General features: G+C 46.8%; 1 protein-coding gene across 4 annotated transcripts in view; it reads left to right on the top strand.

The window, feature by feature from the left end:
* LOC144503886 (partitioning defective 3 homolog B-like) overlaps positions 1-19,733 on the top strand; it is a 1,029,287-nt gene that overhangs the window by 333,028 nt on the left and 676,526 nt on the right. For all 4 annotated transcript variants that reach the window (XM_078228918.1, XM_078228917.1, XM_078228919.1 and 1 more), the window contains exon 4: positions 1,748-1,872. In XM_078228918.1, the coding sequence (XP_078085044.1) occupies positions 1,748-1,872 (125 nt within the window). The remainder of the gene's footprint in view (positions 1-1,747; positions 1,873-19,733) is intronic.

The raw sequence follows: 19,733 nt of genomic DNA, 5'->3' as shown, positions 1-19,733 counted from the left end.
CCCCACTCCCCTTCCCCACTCCCCTTCCCCACTCCCTTCCCCACTCCCCTTCCCCACTCCCCTTCCACTCCCCCCTCCCCCTCCCCACTCCCCCTCCCCACTCCCCACTCCCCCTCCCCACTCCCCCTCCCCACTCCCCCTCCCCACTCCCCCTCCCCACTCCCCCTCCCCACTCCCCCTCCCCACTCCCCCTCCCCACTCCCCCTCCCCACTCCCCCTCCCCACTCCCCCTTCCCACTCCCCTCCCCACTCCCCCTTCCCACTCCCCACTCCCCCTCCCCACTCCCCCTCCCCTCCCCACTCCCCCTCCCCTCCCCACTCCCCCTCCCCACTCCCCCTCCCCACTCCCCCTCCCCCTCCCCACTCCCACTCCCCCTCCCCACTCCCCCTCCCCACTCCCCTCCCCCCTCCCCCCTCCCCCTCCCCACTCCCCCTCCCCACTCCCCCTCCCCACTCCCCCTCCCCACTCCCCCTCCTGCCCACTACGATTCCCGTGGCAGGCGGGACGGGGAAAATAACCCCCTCAATCTTGGTTTCCCGTGTTTTTGCTTTCGGCCGCCTCTTGTTTCATTATTCTGTTCGCCATCTTCCGCACTATCGTAAGTTCTGCCTTGTTTTCCTTTTTCGCCCTTCCTCATTTGTCTTACTTACCGTGTGTACTTATGTGAAAGTTGGTCTCATGAAAAATTCAACACCATAATCATTGGGCTAAAATATTGTAATTTTTTGCATACTTTGTGTAAAAGTCGACAGTCGTTTCTGTTGGCTTGAAGCTTAAAGATATCGGGGACTGCCGGGGATGGTAATGATTGGAATGTAATGAAAATAAGATAATTATCTAAAATGTTTACACATTCAAGTTTTATTTATATTTTTTCAAATTATTAAAGTGACCAGATTATGAACAACAAACCATATTGCAATTATTAATTACTTAACGGTAATTACTACCATTTATTACTTTAAATGTGCACATGGGAATCTTTAGATTTTACCGATGGATGACGTGTGTGATTCGTAATGTTATAAATAAATGTCCGCTATGTAAAACGTATTCTTTTAGTATTGTCGTTGGTTTTTACTTTATTTCATTGTGATTTTTTTTTTTTGGATTTCACTCGCGCTTAAATTAAGCCGCATGTCAACCCCTCAAAAACATGACCCGTGTCAAAAGCCAGCAACTCCTTTGCCTAAAATGTCGGTTTCAAAAATTCACGAGTGTATGCAGTATCCCTCTGACTATTCCCTTGTTCAGGTGAAAGGTCAGCAACCCGAAAGGTTAATTGTTGGCACAGTGTGTAGCGCTGCTGCCTCACAGTGCCAGGAACCCGGCCTCGGGTGATTGTGTGGCGTTTGCACGCTCTCCCGTGTCTGCGTGGGTTTCCTCCCGCACTCCAAAGATGTGCAGGTGAGGTGGACTGGCCATGCTAAATTGCCCCTTAGTGTCAGGTGGAATTAGCAGGGGTAAATGCACGGGATTACAGGGATAGGGCCTAGTCAGTATTGTTGTCAGTGCGGGTTCGATGGGCCGAATGGCCACCTCCTGCGCTGTAGGGATCCTACGATTTTTATCTCATACAGATGCAGCCAGACCTGTTGAGTATTTCCAGCACCTTCTGTTTTTATTTGAGGCAGGTTTTTTTTTTAAAATGTGAGGCTGTTTGGGAAAGGGGCATTCAGTTGTCTTAATTAGGGGTGCGCTTAGGTGCTGTGCCCTTGTCTGACCCCTGTCTTTTGTTCACCACAGACACACCACTCATGGTGCGAAGAAGCAGCGACCCAGCGCTGGTCCCACCTGCCCTGTTCCAACCAGGTGCCTCTCAATCTGATGAAGCCCCTAACCGGAGCCTGACTGTCAAACCGGTCGCAGTGGTAAGCCAAGACCTGAGGGGGCTGTGGGTTGGGTGGAGCTGGAAATGCACGGTATCAACTCCAAGATGTGTTTATTTAGGCTGTTAAGCTCTTCAGGATCTGTTTAACCTTTAGAGCCCAGGACTTAATGGAGACCATGCCAGGTAAGCAACACTAATGAGACTGATGTGTGCAACCCTCTGGAGCACAGCGGGATAACTTCTGCAGGAACACGTAATGCTGTTTGTCGATGCCATGTTTGCTTACAGAATCGCCTGGGCTGAGGAATGTTTAATGTTTACATTTCTCTACTCATACTGCGGTGCTGCCTCAACCATTCGAAAAATGCTTCTTCCCACTTCGCTGCCTCCCTTGGTCTTAAAGTGTTCCGAAAACTGGAAAATAACTTTGCTGCTTCTGTGCCATCCGGTAGTCTTTGTAATAAACCTATCAGCCAGCAGTTAGTTCCTGTCTCATTCAGGCTGTGTACCTGCAGGGTTTATAAATCTGCCTTCGTCAAAGTTTAAAGTTTATTTATTAGTCACAAGTAGGCTTACATTCACACTGCAATGAAGTTACTGTGAAAATGCCCTCGTTGCCACACTCCGGCTCCTGTTTGGGTTACACTGAGGGAGAATTTAGCATGGCCAATGCACCCTAACTGGCACATCTTTTGGACTGTGGGAGGAAACCGGAGCACCCGGAGGAAACCCACGCAAACACGGGGAGAACATGCCAGCTCCACACAGACAGTGACCTGAGGCCGGAATCGAACCCGGGTCCCTGGCCCTGTGAGACAGCAGTGCCACTGTGCTGCCCCCAGATGTGCATTGGCCAGTATTGCACTTAGGCTTTCATTTTTAATTCCACTTATCTGTAAGACTATGGCAGGTTAATATTCGATTCATAGAACCCGTACAGTACAGAAGGAGGCCATTCGGCCCATCGAGTCTGCACCGGCCACAATCCCATTCAGGCCCTATTTCCGTAACCCACCATATTTGCCCTCCTAGTTTCCACTGACATTAAGGGGCAATTTAGCATGGCCAATCAACCTAACCCGCACATCTTTGGACTGTGGGAGCAAACCGGAGCACCCAGAGGAAACCCACGCAGACACGGGGAGAATGTGCAAACTTCACACAGACAGTCACCAGAGGCCAGAATTGAATCCAGGTCCCTGGCACTGTGAGGCAGCAGTGCCAGCCACTGTACTGCCCCACAGTGGTAGATGAGAAAAACTGAGCAGATTTCTCTCAGCTTGAGACCAGGCGCCATGGCGTGGACAGGAGCATGGAATGTTTCCCGCCGCGGTGGCGTGCGTGAATAATTGCCAAATCCTCCGTCCCCGACCTCACTAATTCTGGACCCGGGTGATTCACTCTGTTCTCCGTGGTGGGGTGTAGCCCGCCATCCTGTTGAGGTGCCAGATTGGGTGGCACAGTGGTTATCACTGCTGCCTCACAGCGCCAGGGACCCTGGTTTGATTCCCGGCTTGAGTCACTGTCTGTGTGGAGTTTGCACGTTCTCCCCGTGTCTGCGTGGGTTTCCTCCGGGTCCACCTGTTTCCTCCCACAGGCCAAAGATGTGCAGGTTAGGTGGATTGGCCATGCCAAATTGCCCCTTAGTGTCAGGGGGGCTAACAGGATAAATGCATGGGGTTATGGGGATAGGGCCTGGGTAGGGTTGTGGTTGGTGCAGACTTGATGGGCCGAATGGCCTCCTTCTGCACTGTAGGGTTCTATGGTTTCTATGAAAAGGCGCTCGACATCGCTGACTCCCATTGAGGAAAGGAGGTGGACCACCTGAAAATGTAGATTGATCTCCGGGAGCACTTTGAGACCAGAAGATGGACCTCCTGAAAATGAATGAAGATGGACCACCAGGATCTTTCTGAGGCTGGAAGATGGACCCCCTCCAGGACTCCGAATCCGGGAGGTCCACCCGCAGATGAATCCCCCGACCAACTGCTGTGGTGTTCCCAGGGTCCATGGTTGTGGGTGGTCTCCATCCTGAGCTCTGGAGGCAGCCCCAAGCATTCTTCAGGTGAAGCCCGACATCTGTACGTCCTGTTTTATGAACGGGGTGTTTGCTCACTGGCACCGTGGAGAATCTGGCACAGGGGGGGGGGGGCGGATTCAGGCCATCTTCTGCATCCCATTAATGGGATGCAAATACGGTTCACACCGTCCTCTGGTGGGTTCTCCGACCTGCCGTGGTGGGAACCAGCAACTCATCCCGCTGTAAATTCACATCGGTGTGAAACCCATTTCTGGTCCTCTTGCCATTTCTCCCATCGTGCCTGCCAGGCTTTTGAATTTAGCCAATCAATTTGAATCTGGCACTTAGATACCAAAAACCTATTAAATATAAATCTGATGGTTTTGTCAACCTAGGACCAATCCTATTGTGGGAAATATTGATTATGTATCGCGGGTATAAAAAAAAAGGGGGCGGGGGACAAACTGAGGAGAGCATCTTCCAGAACTAACAGCTCTGAGTTCTCTTTCTCTCTCTCTCTCAGGAGAGAGAGAGAATCACTGGCTCTCATAGCTTCGTCTATGTCTTAGAGAAAGCACCATCTAGATAGCAAAGGAACCAAAGAAGTTCCAGACAGAAGAATCAACAGAGAAGGCCCAAAATATTCCGGAAGACACAAAACCTGGTTGTAATTTAGAGAGTGACTAAATTCTATTTTTTGTTAATGAGTGGGAATTGTATATTTGAACAGCATACCATTAGAATCTTGTTTTATTTGTGAATAGTTAATAGTTAGAAGGGATTTATTCGGTTTGTTAATCGTCTAGTTAATTTGTTCACTGTTAGTTAGATAAATAAATTGTTACGTGTTGATGAGAGTGTCAGAGAGTTCTTTTATTTCACCACGAGGAGTTGCTGAAGAGCAGGTCACACCACTTCTCACACACCTTTTACAGATGAGGGGGGATCAACCTCTGCTTTATAACCATAGAAAGCATCCTTTCCAGATATATCTTAGCTTGGTATGGCTCCTGCTCTGAACGACACTGCAAGAAACTACAAAGGGTTGTGAACGAAGCCCAGTCCATCACGCAAACCAGCTTCCCATCATTGACTCCGTCTACACATCCTGCTCTCGGGAAAAGCAGCCAGCATAATCAAGAACCCCACGCACCCCAGACATACTCTCTTCCACCTTCTTCCTTCGGGGAAAAGATAAACAAGTCTGAAATCATGTACCAACCGACTCGAGAATAGTTTCTTCCCTGCTGCCATCAGACTTTTGAATGGACCTACCTCGCATTAAGTTGATCTTTCTTTACGCCCTACCTGTAACTGCAACACTATATTCTGCACCCTCTCCTTTTCCTTTTCTGGATGAACAGTATGCTTTGTCTGTATAGCACGCTATGTACTCTATGAATGGTAAGCTTTGCCTGCATAGTGCGCGAGAAACAGTACTTTTCACTGTATCCCAATACTTGTGACAACAATAAATCAAATCAAATCCACCGGGAGGTGCTTGGGAGAATCCCACCCACTATCTCACCTTAGCTCCCAGAATTGCAATGATCTGTGACACATTGGAGTCAAGGGATGATCACAGAATACTACAGTGCAGAAGAGGCCCTTTGGCCCATCGAGTCTGCATGAAAGGCCCTGACCTGCCTACCTAATCCCACTTGCAGCAGTTGGCCCATAGCTTTGAATGTTATGGCGTGCCAAGTACTCATCCAGGTACTTTTTAAAGGATGTGAGGCATTCCGCCTCCACCACCCTCCCAGGCAGCGCATTCCAGATCGTCACCACTCTCTGGCTAAAAAAGTTTTTCCTCCAATTCCCCCCTAAACCTCCTGCCCTTCACTTTTAACTTGTGTCCCCTCGTAACTGACTCTTCCACTCGGGGAACAGCTGCTCCCTATCCACTTTGTCCATACCCCTCATAATCTTCAACACCTCAATCAGGTCACCCCTCAGTCTTCCCTGCTCCAATGAAAACAACCCAAGCTTTCCAACCTCTCTTCATAACTTAAATGTTCCATCCCAGGCAACATCCTGGTGAATCTCCTCTGCACCCCCTCCAGTGCGTTCACGCCCTTGATGATGATTCCATAAGACCATAAGACATAGGAGCGGAAGTAAGGCCATTCGGCCCATCGAGTCCACTCCACCATTCAATCATGGTTGATTTCAACTCCATTTACCCGCTCTCTCCCCATAGCCCTTAATTCCTCGAGAAATCAAGAATTTATCAATTTCTGTCTTGAAGACGCTCAACGTCTCGGCCTCCACAGCCCTCTGTGGCAATGAATTCCACAGACCCACCACTCTCTGGCTGAAGAAATTTCTCCTCATCTCTGTTCTAAAGTGACTCCCTTTTATTCTAAGGCTGTGCCCCCGCGTCCTAGTCTCCCCTGTTAATGGAAACAACTTCCCTACGTCCATCCTATCTAAGCCGTTCATTATCTTGTAAGTTTCTATCAGATCTCCCCTCAACCTCCTAAACTCCAATGAATATAATCCCACGATCCTCCAATTCAATATTGGTTTCAAAGAAAATTTTTGACTTTAGTTTTTCTTTAAAAATTGATGAATGAACCACAGAGAGGCACTGGGAGAAATGTTAACCTATTCTGCCTGCCACAAAACTGACCAAATTGAGTTTTGCATCCTATCTGATCTCACCCGCCATTAAAATCATTGAATGGGATGCAAGTCAAGCATTCCACACATTCCTGCAGGATTCCTGCTGGAGTGTTAGGTTGAAATTACCCATGGTATGTCTGTTAACTATCTCGAATTCTGCCATTGTATATTGACAGCAAAACGAATAGTGTTCTTCATTAGTCTGTGAAACTGACAGTAACTCCTGGCAACTGCACATACGCAGTTACATTTGGAAATTTAATAGTTGCTGTCAGTGATTCCCTGCTCTTCCAAAGAGTGGGCTGCTGAAGTCCTAGCAGGTGCAAAGCAATGTGAAATCACTGAATAGATGTGAACTACATAGAATCCAACAGTGCAGAAGGAGGCCAATCGGCCCATCGAGTCTGTACCGACCACAATCCCACCCACGCCCTATTCCCATAACCCCATCCATTTACCCTGCTCATCCCCCTGACACTAAGGGGCAATTTAGCATGGCCAGTCCACCTAACCTGCATATCTTTGGACTGTGGGAGGAAACCGGAGCACCCGGAAGAAATCCACGGGGACAACGCGCAGACTCCGCACAGACAGCGACCCAAGCCGGGAATCGAACCCGGGTCCCTGGAGCTGTGAGGCAGCAGTGCTAACCACTGTGCCACCATGTCGTCCATCTCAGTATAAAAGCATTTTAAAATTTTATCTTGTATCATAAGAGATGTATTGGATTTTTAACACTGATAATTACTGATGAACAACCTCCCTGCCCTTGAAAAGGATAATTTTATTTTCATGCAGTTTCAAAATTCTCCATTCCTTGATAAAAGTTCCATAGATTTTTAAAATAATAAAAAAAATTAAAGTTTGTATATAATATTTAAGCTTCCATTGTAACCCAATGCATATGCCCCAATTTTTATTTGACTTGCTGTAAAACTATGGTGAATGGTGAGATTTGCTTCTTGATTTGATTTATTATTTTCACGTGTACTGGGATACAGTGAAAAGTATTGTTTCTTGAGTGCTATACAAACAAAACAGACTGTTCAGGTGGACAGAAATACCTCGTGGCACTATTTGGAAGAGAGCAGGAGTGTTCTCTCTGCGCCCATGACCAATGTTTATCCCTCACCTTCACTTTAAAAGAATTGGGTTATCTGGTCATTTATCACATTGCTGCTTTTCATAGAATCCCTACAGTGCAGAAGGAGGCCATTCGGCCCACCGAGTCTGCACCGACCACCCAGGTCCTATTCCCGTAACACCACATATTTACTCTGCTAATCCCCCTGTTATTACGGTCAATTTAGCTGACCAATCAACCTAATCTATACATAGAACAAAGAACAGTACAGCAGAGGAAACAGGCCCTTTGGCCCCCCAAGCCGGTGCCGCTCCTTGGTCCAACTAGACCAATTGTTTGTATCCCTCCATTCCCAGGCTGCTCATGTGACTATCCAGCTCAGTCTTAAACGATGTCAGCGTGTCCACCTCCATCACCCTACCTGGCATCCCTCTAATATCTGAGTTATACTTCGCCCCTCTCACCTTGAGCTTGTGACCCCTCGTGATTGTCACTTCTGATCTGGGAAAAAGCTTCCCACCGTTCACACTATCTATCCCCTTCATAATCTTGTACACCTCTATTAGATCTCCCCTCATTCTCCGTCTTTCCAGGGAGAACAATCCCAGTTTACCCAATCTCTCCTCATAGCTAAGACCCTCCATACGAGGCAACATCCTGGTAAACCTTCTCTGCACTCACCATACATGTTTGGGCTGTGGGAGGAAACCGGAGCATCCGGAGGAAACCCACATCGACACGGGGAGAACGTGCAGACTCCACACAGACAGTGATCTGAGGCTGGAATTGAACCTGGGTCTCTGGTGCTGTGAGGCAGCAGTGCTAACCACTGTGCCACTTGGGACCTTACTCTGCGTAAACTGGCTGTCAGGTTTCTGATGATTACCTCAAAAGCACCTAAGTGGATATAGTGTGTTTTGGCCCCCCTGAGGCCATGCAAGGGTCTGTGTAGATGCAAGTCTTTCCTTTTTCCCTTTCCTCTCCAGCACACGGGTGCTGAGGTTAATTGCTGCCCTGCCTATCAACAAGACTACCAAGTCTACTATGGACTGTGGTATTAAGTTGGTAGGCACCCTTCATCCAGACTTGGCTGGATGCTGGAAGCTGTAAGCAACAATTCCAGACCTGCTCATTTACCCATCCCCCCAACCAAGCCCTGGCTCCCTCCCCAGGATGATGGTTAAGCCATGGCCTTGGCATGTATCTCTAGTTGAGCAGAGCATATGATCAAAGCAGTGTCCTCCTACTTAATGGAACAAAGTCTTTCAATGCTGGTTCAACTAAGTATTTTTCCCCCCAAAAAACTATTTCGGGCATATTACCTCAAATAAAGTAAGTTGGGAGTGAATTTAAGACAGTGGTGTTTTTCTATTCATTCGTGGGACATGGGCATCGCTGGCTGGGCCAGCATTTATTGTCTATCCTTAGTTGCCCGAAGGCAGTTGAAAGTCAACCACATTACTGTGGCTCTGGAGTCACATGTAGGCCAGACCAGGTAAAGGCGGCAGATTTCCTTCCCTGAAGGACATTAGTGAACCAGATGGGTTTTTCTGACAATCGACAATGGTTTCATGGTCATCAGCAGATTCTTAATTCTGGATATATTTTATTGAATTCAAATTCCATCATTTGCTGTGGCGGGATTTGAACCTGGATACCCAGAACATTAGCTGAGTTTCTGGATTAATAGTCTAGCGATAATACCACTAGGCCATCGCCTTCCCATGTAGTATTCGAAACTCAAGCATTTTATTGATCACAAGCCACGTAGGTTTTATCCTTGGGGTTATCGAAACTGCTTGGTTTGAATTTAGCTTTGAACACACTGCCGGCCATTCATTTCCCTTTATATATGTAAACATTCTCTCGCATTTGCAGTTAGTTATTTGCTGATAAATCTACAACTGTGACATAGTGAAACCGCTTATCCAGCTCTGAGCATTAACAAAGTGCGGGGATCCCGTATGGATTTTCTCCAAGCATAACACAATGCACTCGATAGAGTGCAAATTTTATCTGCTCGCTGCTCTGTGATGCTGTAGATATGCTTGTGAAGAGGCTCCCTGTACGGTGTATGTTGCAAAATCATCTGCTAAAACAAATTTCATGGTTTTGCTATTTACAACGAAACGAATTAGTCTTCGTAAACGCCTACATAATGTCACTACAGATGGTTACTGGGAAATTCTTAAGCTTCATTAGTCTTCAAACATCACATTTACCACATGTGTATTTATACAAGTTGTGGTCTTGTACATAGTGTAAAATGGGCGTTTTTTGCAATAAATCCATCCGCGGCAGGGAAAGAATGAATGCCACACTATTTCTAATTGGCTGAAATGAACAACATCAAGCTTGATGATTAGCTGATATAGAATCCTAGACTCCCCACAGTGCAGAAGGAGGCCACCCTGCCCACCGAGTCTACACCGACTCTCTCCGACAGCATCCCACCTATGTCCTATCCCTGTAGCTCAACATATGCACCCTGTTAATCCCCCCCCCCCCAATCTAACATCTTAAAGTCACAAGTAAGGTTTACATTAATACTGCAATGAAGTTACTGTGAAATTCCCCTAGTTGCCACACTCCGGCGCCTGTTGGGGTCAATGCACCTAACCAGCACACCTTTCGGACAGTGGGTGGAAACCAGAGCACCTGAAGGAAACCCACGCAGACACGGGGAGAATGTGCAAACTCCACACAGACAGCGACCCAAGCCGGGAATTGAACCCGGGTCCCTGGCACTGTGAGACAGCAGTGCTAACCGCTGTGCCACCATGCCGCCCACGTCCCATCTTGGGACACTCAGGGATAATTTAGCATGTCCAGTCCAGCGAACCTACACATCTTCAGGGATATGTAGATTGGCAAAGTTCTCGTTGAAATCTAGCCACTTGGAAGGGTTGCAATTTTTACCAAACGCATCGCTGCATTTATGTTTTTCCAAAACTGCTAGTCTGACCCAACTGAGTATACACAGCTGTAAAAATAACATTAGTTAATCCTTAAAACACACCAGTTTTACTCATAAATCAGCCAGTTCCATGCACAAGAAATTTCCTTCACAGAGATCTGACTCTTGTCTGAAAAATGAGCAGCATTTCTGAGTTCCCTTGCATGAATTGTATCCTATCTGAAGGATACTCCACACTCTCCTCAAGCTGATTACAGCATTGGGCATGGTAGGCCGGGTTTTGCAAACAGGAGGTTGCAGCACCAATCTATAAACTGCTTCCATTCCATTCCTGTAGCAAATGATGTGAGCCGTGATGGATCGAGCAGCAATGGGGTTGGATAATGGAGAGCCGTGCAGTCAAATTTTGAGAGAGTTCAGAAGTGAAACAGTTCCATGGGGATCAACAGGAGCTTTCACTACAAATAAAGCAAGCTGGACAGGTGCCCAGCGGAGCGAGCCTGTTCTTTTAGTTTCTCTGTTCATTTCCTTTTATTTTCTGTTTACCATGGGTCATTTGGATGCCGGCGTGGAGATGTTGTTGGATACTGGGTCCAATTGATGTGAATCGTTAAAGTGACTGAACCTGAGTGGATTTAAAGTTCTTGAATGTGGGGGTCCCCATGGCAAACTATTTGGCACAGGAATGAAGGTTGGCAGCAGAGTGAACACAATAGGATTATCTGCTGTTGTTCTGGTGACATGCTTGTTGATAGGCTGTCACTACATAAAGGATTCCCAAACCCCTCTCATTTGGTCTATTCTTTCTTTCTTCATTCAAATGATTTATTTTCCTACCTGGCTACTCCAGTTTGCAAGGAGCTCCGTCTTTGACGGCAAGGACATGAGCAGACGCCCATATTTCTCTGGGGAAGCCCATCAGAATACAAGGTCCGGATAGAACCATAGAAATGATGCAGCATAGAAGGGGGTCATTTGGCCCATCTTGTCCATGCCGACCCAGATGCCCTTTCTAATCTCATCTTCCTGCACGTGGCCCATAGCACTTAAGGTGCAGATCCAGGTACTTTTTAAACGAGTTTAGGGCCTGCTTCCACCACCAACTCAGGCAGCAAATTCCAAACCCCCACCACCCTCTGTGTAAAAAAGTTTTTCTTGTATACCCTAGCATGGCACGGTGGTTAGCATTGCTGCCTCACAGTGCCAGGGACCCGGGTTCGATTCCTGGCTTGGGTCACTGTCTGTGTGGAGTCTGCACATTCTCCCTGTTTCTGCGTGGGTTTCCTCCGGGTGCTCCGGTTTCCTCCCACACTCCAAAGACGAGCTGGTTAGGTGGATTGGCCGTGCTAAATTCTCCTGAACCAACGCCAGAGTGTGGCAACTAGGGGATTTTCACAGTGACTTCATTGCGATGTTAATGTAAACCAACTTGTAACTAATAAATAAAACTTTAAACATTGTAATTGCACATCTAAATACTTCTTAAATGTTATGAGGGTCTCTGCATCAAACATCGTTTCAGTCATGGAGAACACGAACTAAGGATTCACCAGCGAAGGTTAGCTATTGTAAGGAACATAGCAGTAGGCCATTCAGCCCCTCCAACCTGCTCCACCATTCGATGAGTTCAGGGTAAATCTATTGGAAAGTTTTGAGCAAAAACGTCTCCAAGAATATTTATGAGCGCATTTTAAAATTAATGAAGGCTTTTGATGAAGTGAATAGGGAAATGCTGTTTCACTTATTGAAAAATCAGTGAAGTAGATAAATATTTGTGGTGTGGGAAGTGACAGAGTTTTGGAGGGAGAACAGAACTGTGGGATTAGAGATGATTACTTTCTGGTTACCAACTGTTCTGGACTGTCTTGGAGTCTTCAGTAATTAAAGATTAATCTCTGGACGCTGCTGAGAGCAATCTGGGAGAAAAATCATGGTGTCATTTTTATTTATTTCCATGGTGTCCATTTGTTTATTGGTTAGAAGATTATTGGAAATTGGAAGAAAGTCTTTTTGACTGGATTATTGTGGATTGTCATTCAGGACGTGAAGGGTCCTTGGACTTTCCGGCTGGACTGAAAAGGCGGTGGGCTGTTGTTGTGACCAATGTGGAGATGAAACCTCCTGGAATTTGTCAGACCAGCGTTGGCACTTGAGAAGTTACTTGAGAAAAGAGAGAGCACAGACACGGTGGGCCGAATGGCTTCCGTGTTCCTACCTGCTCTGGTTCCATAGAAACAAGAGCAGCTCTTCCTGTCACGGTTTTTCATTTTCCCTTCGAAGTTTTAACTGAAGAGCTTGTCGGCTGAGCTTCAGATGTTCTGATGGTACATGCTGGCTTGCTACCTCGCGTGGTTTCACAAACAAGGGCAGCCTGTTCAGACGTGAGCTCTGTGATGAGAATGTTAGAGAATCCCGCAGCACAGGAGGAGGTTATTTGGCTTATCCTGCCTAGTGGCAGCTCTTGAAAAGAGCTGTCTAGTTAGTCCCACACTCCCCGCTCATTCCCAGTGTCCCTGCCAATGTTTCCTTTTCAAATATTTACACAATTGCCTTCTGAAAGTTAGTATGGAATCTGCTTCCACCAATCTTTTTCAGACAGTGTATTCCAGATTGTAACAACTCACTGCATGAAAAATAAAGCCCTTCATCTCCCCATTGGACCCTATACCAGTCACCTGAAATTGGTTTTGTTTATCAATCCTCCTGCCAATGGAAGCAGTTTCTCTCTCTTCACTATCAAAATATTTTCATTAAATCTCCACTTAACCTTCTCTGTTCCAAGTCTTCCCTAGCCTCTACACATGACTTGAAGGATATGCAACTCCCACAACCAGTTGTACTCAGTTCCCTTAGAACCATAGAATCCCTACAGTGCAGAAGGAGGCCATTCGGGCTATCAAGTCTATACCGACACACCGAAAGAGCCCGTTTCCCCCCTCCTATCCCCATAACCCTGTGCATTTACCATGGCTACCCCACTGAACCCACATCTTTGGACACTAAGGGACAATTTCTTGTTTTTTTATTTATTCATGGGACATGGGCATCACTGGCTGGCCAGCATTTATTGCCCATCCCTAGTTGTCCGAGGGCAGTTGAGAGTCAACCGCATTGCTGTGACTCCGCAGTCACATGTAAGCCAGACCAGGTAAGGGCGGCAGATTTCCTTCCCTAAAGAATATTAGTGAACCAGATGGGTCTTTACGACAATCGACAATGGGTTAATGCTCATCAGTGGATTCTAAATTCCAGATTTTGTTTTATTGAACTCGATTTCTGTCCTGGCGGGATTCGAACCCGGGTCCCCAGAACATTAGCTGAGTTTCTGGATGAACAGTCCAGCCATAATACCACTAGGCCATTGCCTCCCCTAAATTTTAACAAGGCCAATGCACCTAACCCGCACATCTTTGGACTGTGGGAGGAAACCGGAGCACCCGGGCGAAACCCACGCAGACATGGGGAGAACATGCAAACTCCACACAGACAGTGACCCAAGGCTGGAATCGAACCCGGGTCTCTGGGGCTGTGAGGCAGCTGCGCTAACCACTGTACCACCGTGCCACTCTCCAGCCTTCCAGCTAATGTTTTGGAAATATTTGACGTTGAACACTTGATCATCAGGATATGAACCTGGACACCTTCAAAGAAAGCAGTTTAGTGAAAAGAAAAAGAAAAGCTTTCTGTTACAGGATGCCTTTCACGACCTCTGGATGTCCCAGTGCATCAATGAATTACTATTGAACTCTAGTCACTGTTGTAGGATAAAGGTTAAGCCGCCAGCTACGCAGCATCTAATAGGCACAGAGCAAGGACCCAAGGTGGTAGCCAAATTGCACATGGCAACGTCCCACAGTGAGACAATCATGGTATCATAGAATGCTTAAAGCACTAAAGGAGGCTATTTGGCCCACCAGGTCTGTGCTAGCTCATCGCCAGAGCAATTTAACTTATTCCGCTCCCCTGCCCTTTCCTCGTAGCCCTGCAATTGTTTGCCCCTCAGTTGCTTATCCAAATCTCTGTTGAAAATCACTGGCCATGTTATCCTTTGGCCAGTGCATCAGGAAGAACTCTCATTCTCTTCTTCCAAACAGTCTCGTGAGATCTTTTGTACAACTTACTGGAGAGGGGAGATAAGGCATTGTTTTTTTTTATCTCATCTAAAACGTAGCGCCTCCAACTGTGTAGGGCTCCCTCACTACGGCATTGGAGTGTTAGCCTAGGTTTTGTGATAGAGCCTTTGGAATAGGGTTGACATCCCCACAGCCCTCTGAATGAGAAGCCTGAGAGCTACCCATGGCTGACATGATTGTGTTCACTACCTACCAAAGGTTCCATTTTGGCTAATAATGAGAGGGTATCCCATAGAAACTTATAAAACTCTAACAGGGTAGGACAGGGTACATTCAGAAAGAATGTTCCAAATGGAGGGGGAGTCCAGAACTAGGGGGTCATAGTATGAGGGTTAAGGGATAAACCTTTTAGACCTGAAGTGAGGAAAAATTTCTTCACCCCAGAGAGTGGTGAATCTGTGGAATTCACTACCACAGAAAGTAGTTGAGGCCAAAACATTGTGTGAATACAAGAAGAAATTAGATATAGCTCTTGGGGCTAATGGGATCAAGGGATATGTGGGGAAGGGGGGAATCAGGAGGCTCGAAGGGCTGAATGGCTTACTCTTGCTTTTAGTTTTTATAAGAAAGTCCGTGGAAGCTACCTTTCATAATGAACGCAATTAACGAGAGTTGGGAGAAAATTGAACCGGTCGCCTCCCCTCCCCACCGCCACCCTCATCCCCACAACCTTACATCCCAAAACATTGGGTCTCCTCTCTTGTGGCTCTGAGGTGCGTTTTGAGAGACATGAAAGGCGTATTTGTACTCCAAAGGGTTAATTGAGCGCATTAAGAGCAGCACCTCGAATCTGGTAACTCCAATGGATAATGGTTTCAGGATTGCATGGAGAACTGATGAGATTTTCTTCCTAATGGCTAAAGACGTTGATGTCTGAAGCTTCTAGAAGATATGTCAGGAAGGATTTCACGCCTAAACAAATGTTTAAAATGCGTCGGCGTTCTTCATTATCACCGGCGTATCACAATAATAATCTTGTACGCGGTCGTTATAGGAGAAGTATTTATTCTGGGTGTTCTTTTTTTGTGTTTGAGCGTTGGGTTGGCCCTCTTATGCAGCCACTGTTTGTGTAAAGGCTGTTGATAAGATTGCAGTGAATGTGGATTTAAAATAAATACGTTTTGTGCCACTGCAGGCCAGCGCCACTATGATAAGTGTCTGTTTATCTCCAGCTGCAGAATTTCTGACCTGTTGTTTCCACCACTTCACAGAGCAGGCACAGAGGCAAAGACACTTAGGAGTGGTTTACGCATTCCTCTGCTCGTTGTCTGGTCGGGGATTTCTTGTAAAGTATTTTCATTCTTTCCTGTTGAACCGACCTCCGTTCCATTGTAAGTTGAGTGGCATTGAATAAACAGTACCAGGATGGGGCCAGTGCAAGTGAAATGAATACTGTGTCATAAAGGAGGCCCTTGCTTCTCACATAAAATGCTTTTATTTCCTTAATGATCAGGATTTGACCTTCCTCTCTGTTCTTAACCACACACATTTTGCCTGGAAGTAACAGCTGTATGCTGCAGACCAACGTCGCGGCCACTGGCCCCACTCAGGAGCAGCCATACTTGTTTCCTGCGTCTGCAACCAATTTCCTCTCCAAGAACCCTTCGCTTCTCCCCTTTCCAAAGGAACGCACCAAGGTTGTTTACCTGCTCCCATTAATCCATAATTCCATTTTGATCTACTGTCCCTCATGTTTCCTTGACAACATCACCCCCCCCCACCGAACCCCGTCACGCCAACCACTGCTCTCTACCTGCACCTCCCCTCAAAGGAAAATCTCGCTCAAGTAAAGCCGACAATTGAAAAATCATCTGCGAGTCTAGAGGAATGCGCGAGGACTTTACGAGGAGGAATTTTGAAAACCTGTCGGGACTCAGGAAATGACCAAGTTGATGCATTTGTGCACGCACTCAACCGTACCGGATGGGGTGGTTGTTAGTGACGGTGGGGGTGTATGGTTTGTGATGGTATTTCTGTCCATGCACGATGGCAGCAAAGCTGGGCATGTTTGCACGTCAGATTGGCACAGGCCGGACACCGCAATGGATTTGCTTGCTGGGCTTGTACAAGCTCAGTGCCCAGGCTGGGTTCTTCGTGCTTTACACAAAATGTTAATGTGTGGCAGCCTTGAGATTGATTGTGTTTAAAAGCTACACGTACGTAAACACATCTGGTATTAGGCTTATGGATGTGTTCAAGACCTGTACATGTGAATACCCAGGATACCTGATATATTTCTGCACATTCCAACAGTGATTGCACTTCAAAAGTAATTCATTGGCTGTGAATCACTTTGGGACTTCTGGAGGTCATAGAAAGCACTGTATAAGTGCAAGTTCTCTCCTTCTTTTGTTCTTTGTTTGCATACCCAGTGCTCAGACCCAGACGTGCTTATGTTTATGTCCAATTACTTCTAAATACAAAAGGTTGCCACAAATGTTTGTTACCCTGTCCTTCCTTCTGTGCCACATATGACATATTTCCCAATTAAAAGCCAAGAAAATGGGTGGATAGTTGTAAAATCACATTTTTAAACTTCTAATCTCACAACTATTCACTTCCGCCATCTTGAAAGTATGTTCCGAACATTGTTAATTTTTGCACCATCCAATACTTTACTTATAATCAAAAAAGCCAATTCAAATGAAGTCCGATCATGGTCCCCCACATGAGGGACAAACCAGATCCAAGCTGACAAGACAAAACATTGCATCCCATCTTGGGCTCGATCAAACAAGATCCAAGCTGACATGGTGACGACTTGCACCCCTTCCCGGGCTTGATCTGATGCTTCATCTTAGCTAAAAGGCCGAGATGAAAACATTTGAAAAAAATTGCATCGGATAAAGCCTCGGTTTAACCTCCTTGGTGACCTTTATCCATTACTCGACCCGAGCTTAGGCAAACCACGAGGGCCGGCGTTAGCAGACTCCCAAGTGCAATGGGCATGCCCCACCTGCCCCCTGGAAAAATGGACATCTAGTGAGAGCTACCATTAGTTTGCTGGGCTGGTTGAACGACCTACTGACAACATTAAGGCGGCCTGCTCAAGTGAGGTGCTCCGAGGTCGTTGTTGCTCTTGAAACTATCTTTTTTTTTGGCTGGTGTGTGGGGGAAAGGCGTGGTGTTAGCTGGTGTGTGGGGGAGCGACAGTGGTTTGGTGGCGGGGATAGGAGGTGGGACAGGAGTGGCAATGTTGGTAAGAGGAGGGAAGGCAAGGTGACACACGTTTCAGGGCGAAGAATCCATACTCTGCCGTGTTGGAGATTTGCTCCTGCATTGGAATCAGTAGTCAATGCATCAACTTCAGCAGAAAGCCCGGGGCAGTCTCAATGTCGATGCTTGAGAGCAATATTTCTTTTTCTCAATCAGTGCTGTCCTATTACTTATTAAATAGAAATTGGCAGGTTTTATAATAAAAATTCAGGAGCATCCATTCTGAATGGACCGAAGCCTTCAGATTAAAAACAGGAAGGAGTAAAAAGACTTGCAATTTAAATTTGGGGCCTGCGGCATGTTTTAAATGAAGGTTTGTTCATCATTTTATTATTAAATTAGGTCAGCTTTCTCTTTGCCAGCTCTCCCTATTTGCAATAGATTCCTGGACAGTCGTCTGGGGATGAAAGGTTTGGGTGCAGGGAGGAAATTTGAAATATTTTTCATAGAAGCAACAGGTAGGGAGGCTTGATTCTACAATAATATAGGCCGCTCCTGGTTGCCATCAGCAGATGGCACGGTGGCACAGTGGTTAGCACTGCTGCCTCACAGCGCCAGGGACCCGGGTTCAATTCCGGCCTTGGGTGACTGTCTGTGTGAAGTTTGTATGTTCTCCCCATGTCTGCGTGGGTTCCCTCCCACACTCCGAAGATGTGCAGGTTAGGTGCATTGGCCATGCCAAATTGCCCCTTAGTGTCCCGGGATGTGTAGGTTAGAGGGATTAGCGGGGTAAATATGTGGGTTAAGGGGATAGGGCCTGGGTGGGATTGTTGCCGGTGCAGACTCGATGGGCCGAATGGCCTCTTTGTGCACTGTAGGGTTTCTATGCTAAATTGCCCCTTAGTGTCAGGGGGATTAGCAGGGTAAATACGTGGGGTTACACAGATAGGGCCTGGGTGGGATTGTTGTCGGTACAGGCTCGATGGGCTGAAAGACCCCCTTCTGCGTGTAGTTTGCACGTTCTCCCCGCGTCTCTGTGGGTTTCCAGATCAGATGTGAATGCCAAAGTTTCAGAAGATGAAATAGATCGAAACATTTAAATATTTCTGTAATTCTGGTTTGCCACAAACAAAAGTTTGGGAATGTTTTAGTCTTACCTTTAGAAACCATGGTCCGATTGATCATGGGTTAGTTGGCCACACTCCCCTCTTGAGATTAGTTTCTCACTATTACCGTCAGGACTGGGGAGATTTTGTAAGGAGACTAAATGAGAGAAAACTGATGTATTTATCGCTGTTAAACTTTAAAAATTGCCACCATTAGCCTAAAGCAGAATCATGTGCATCTTCTCTTCAATTTTTAAATGATCATGGCCTGGCCCCTCCCTCTCTCACGGTGGCACAGTGGGTTAGCACTGCTGCCTCACAGCGCCAGGGACCCGGGTTCAATTCCAGCCTTGGGTGACTGTCTGTGTGGAGTTTGCACGTTCTCCCCGTGTCGGCGTGGGTTTCCTCCGGGTGCTCTGGTTTCCTCCCACCGTCCAAAGATGTTCAGGTTAGGTGGGTTGGTTATGCTAAATTGCCCCTTAGTGCCCAAGATATATAGGTTAGGTGGATTAATGGGGTAAATATTTGGAGTGGCTGGGTAAGTCTGGTTAAGAGTCAGTGCAGAATCATTGGGCTGAATGGTCTCTTTCTGCACTGTAAGGATTCCATGATGCTATGATTTAAAATACCGTCTACAGTTTTGGTCCACTTATTTAAGGAAAGATATATTCATAGAATCCCTACAGTGCAGAAGGAGGCCTTTGACCTATCGAGTCTGCACTGACCACAATCCCTCCCAGGCCCTATTCCCGTAACCCCACATATTTACCCTGCTAATCTGATACTGGGGTCAATTTAGCATGACCCATCAACCTAACCTGCACATCTTTGGAGTGTGGGAGGAAACTGGAGTACTCTTA

This window comes from Mustelus asterias, chromosome 14 (assembly GCF_964213995.1).
Source record: "Mustelus asterias chromosome 14, sMusAst1.hap1.1, whole genome shotgun sequence".
In the NCBI taxonomy this organism is placed as follows: domain Eukaryota; kingdom Metazoa; phylum Chordata; class Chondrichthyes; order Carcharhiniformes; family Triakidae; genus Mustelus; species Mustelus asterias.
Note: the sequence above shows the minus strand (reverse complement) of the source record. Positions and strands in the feature narration are given on the sequence as shown.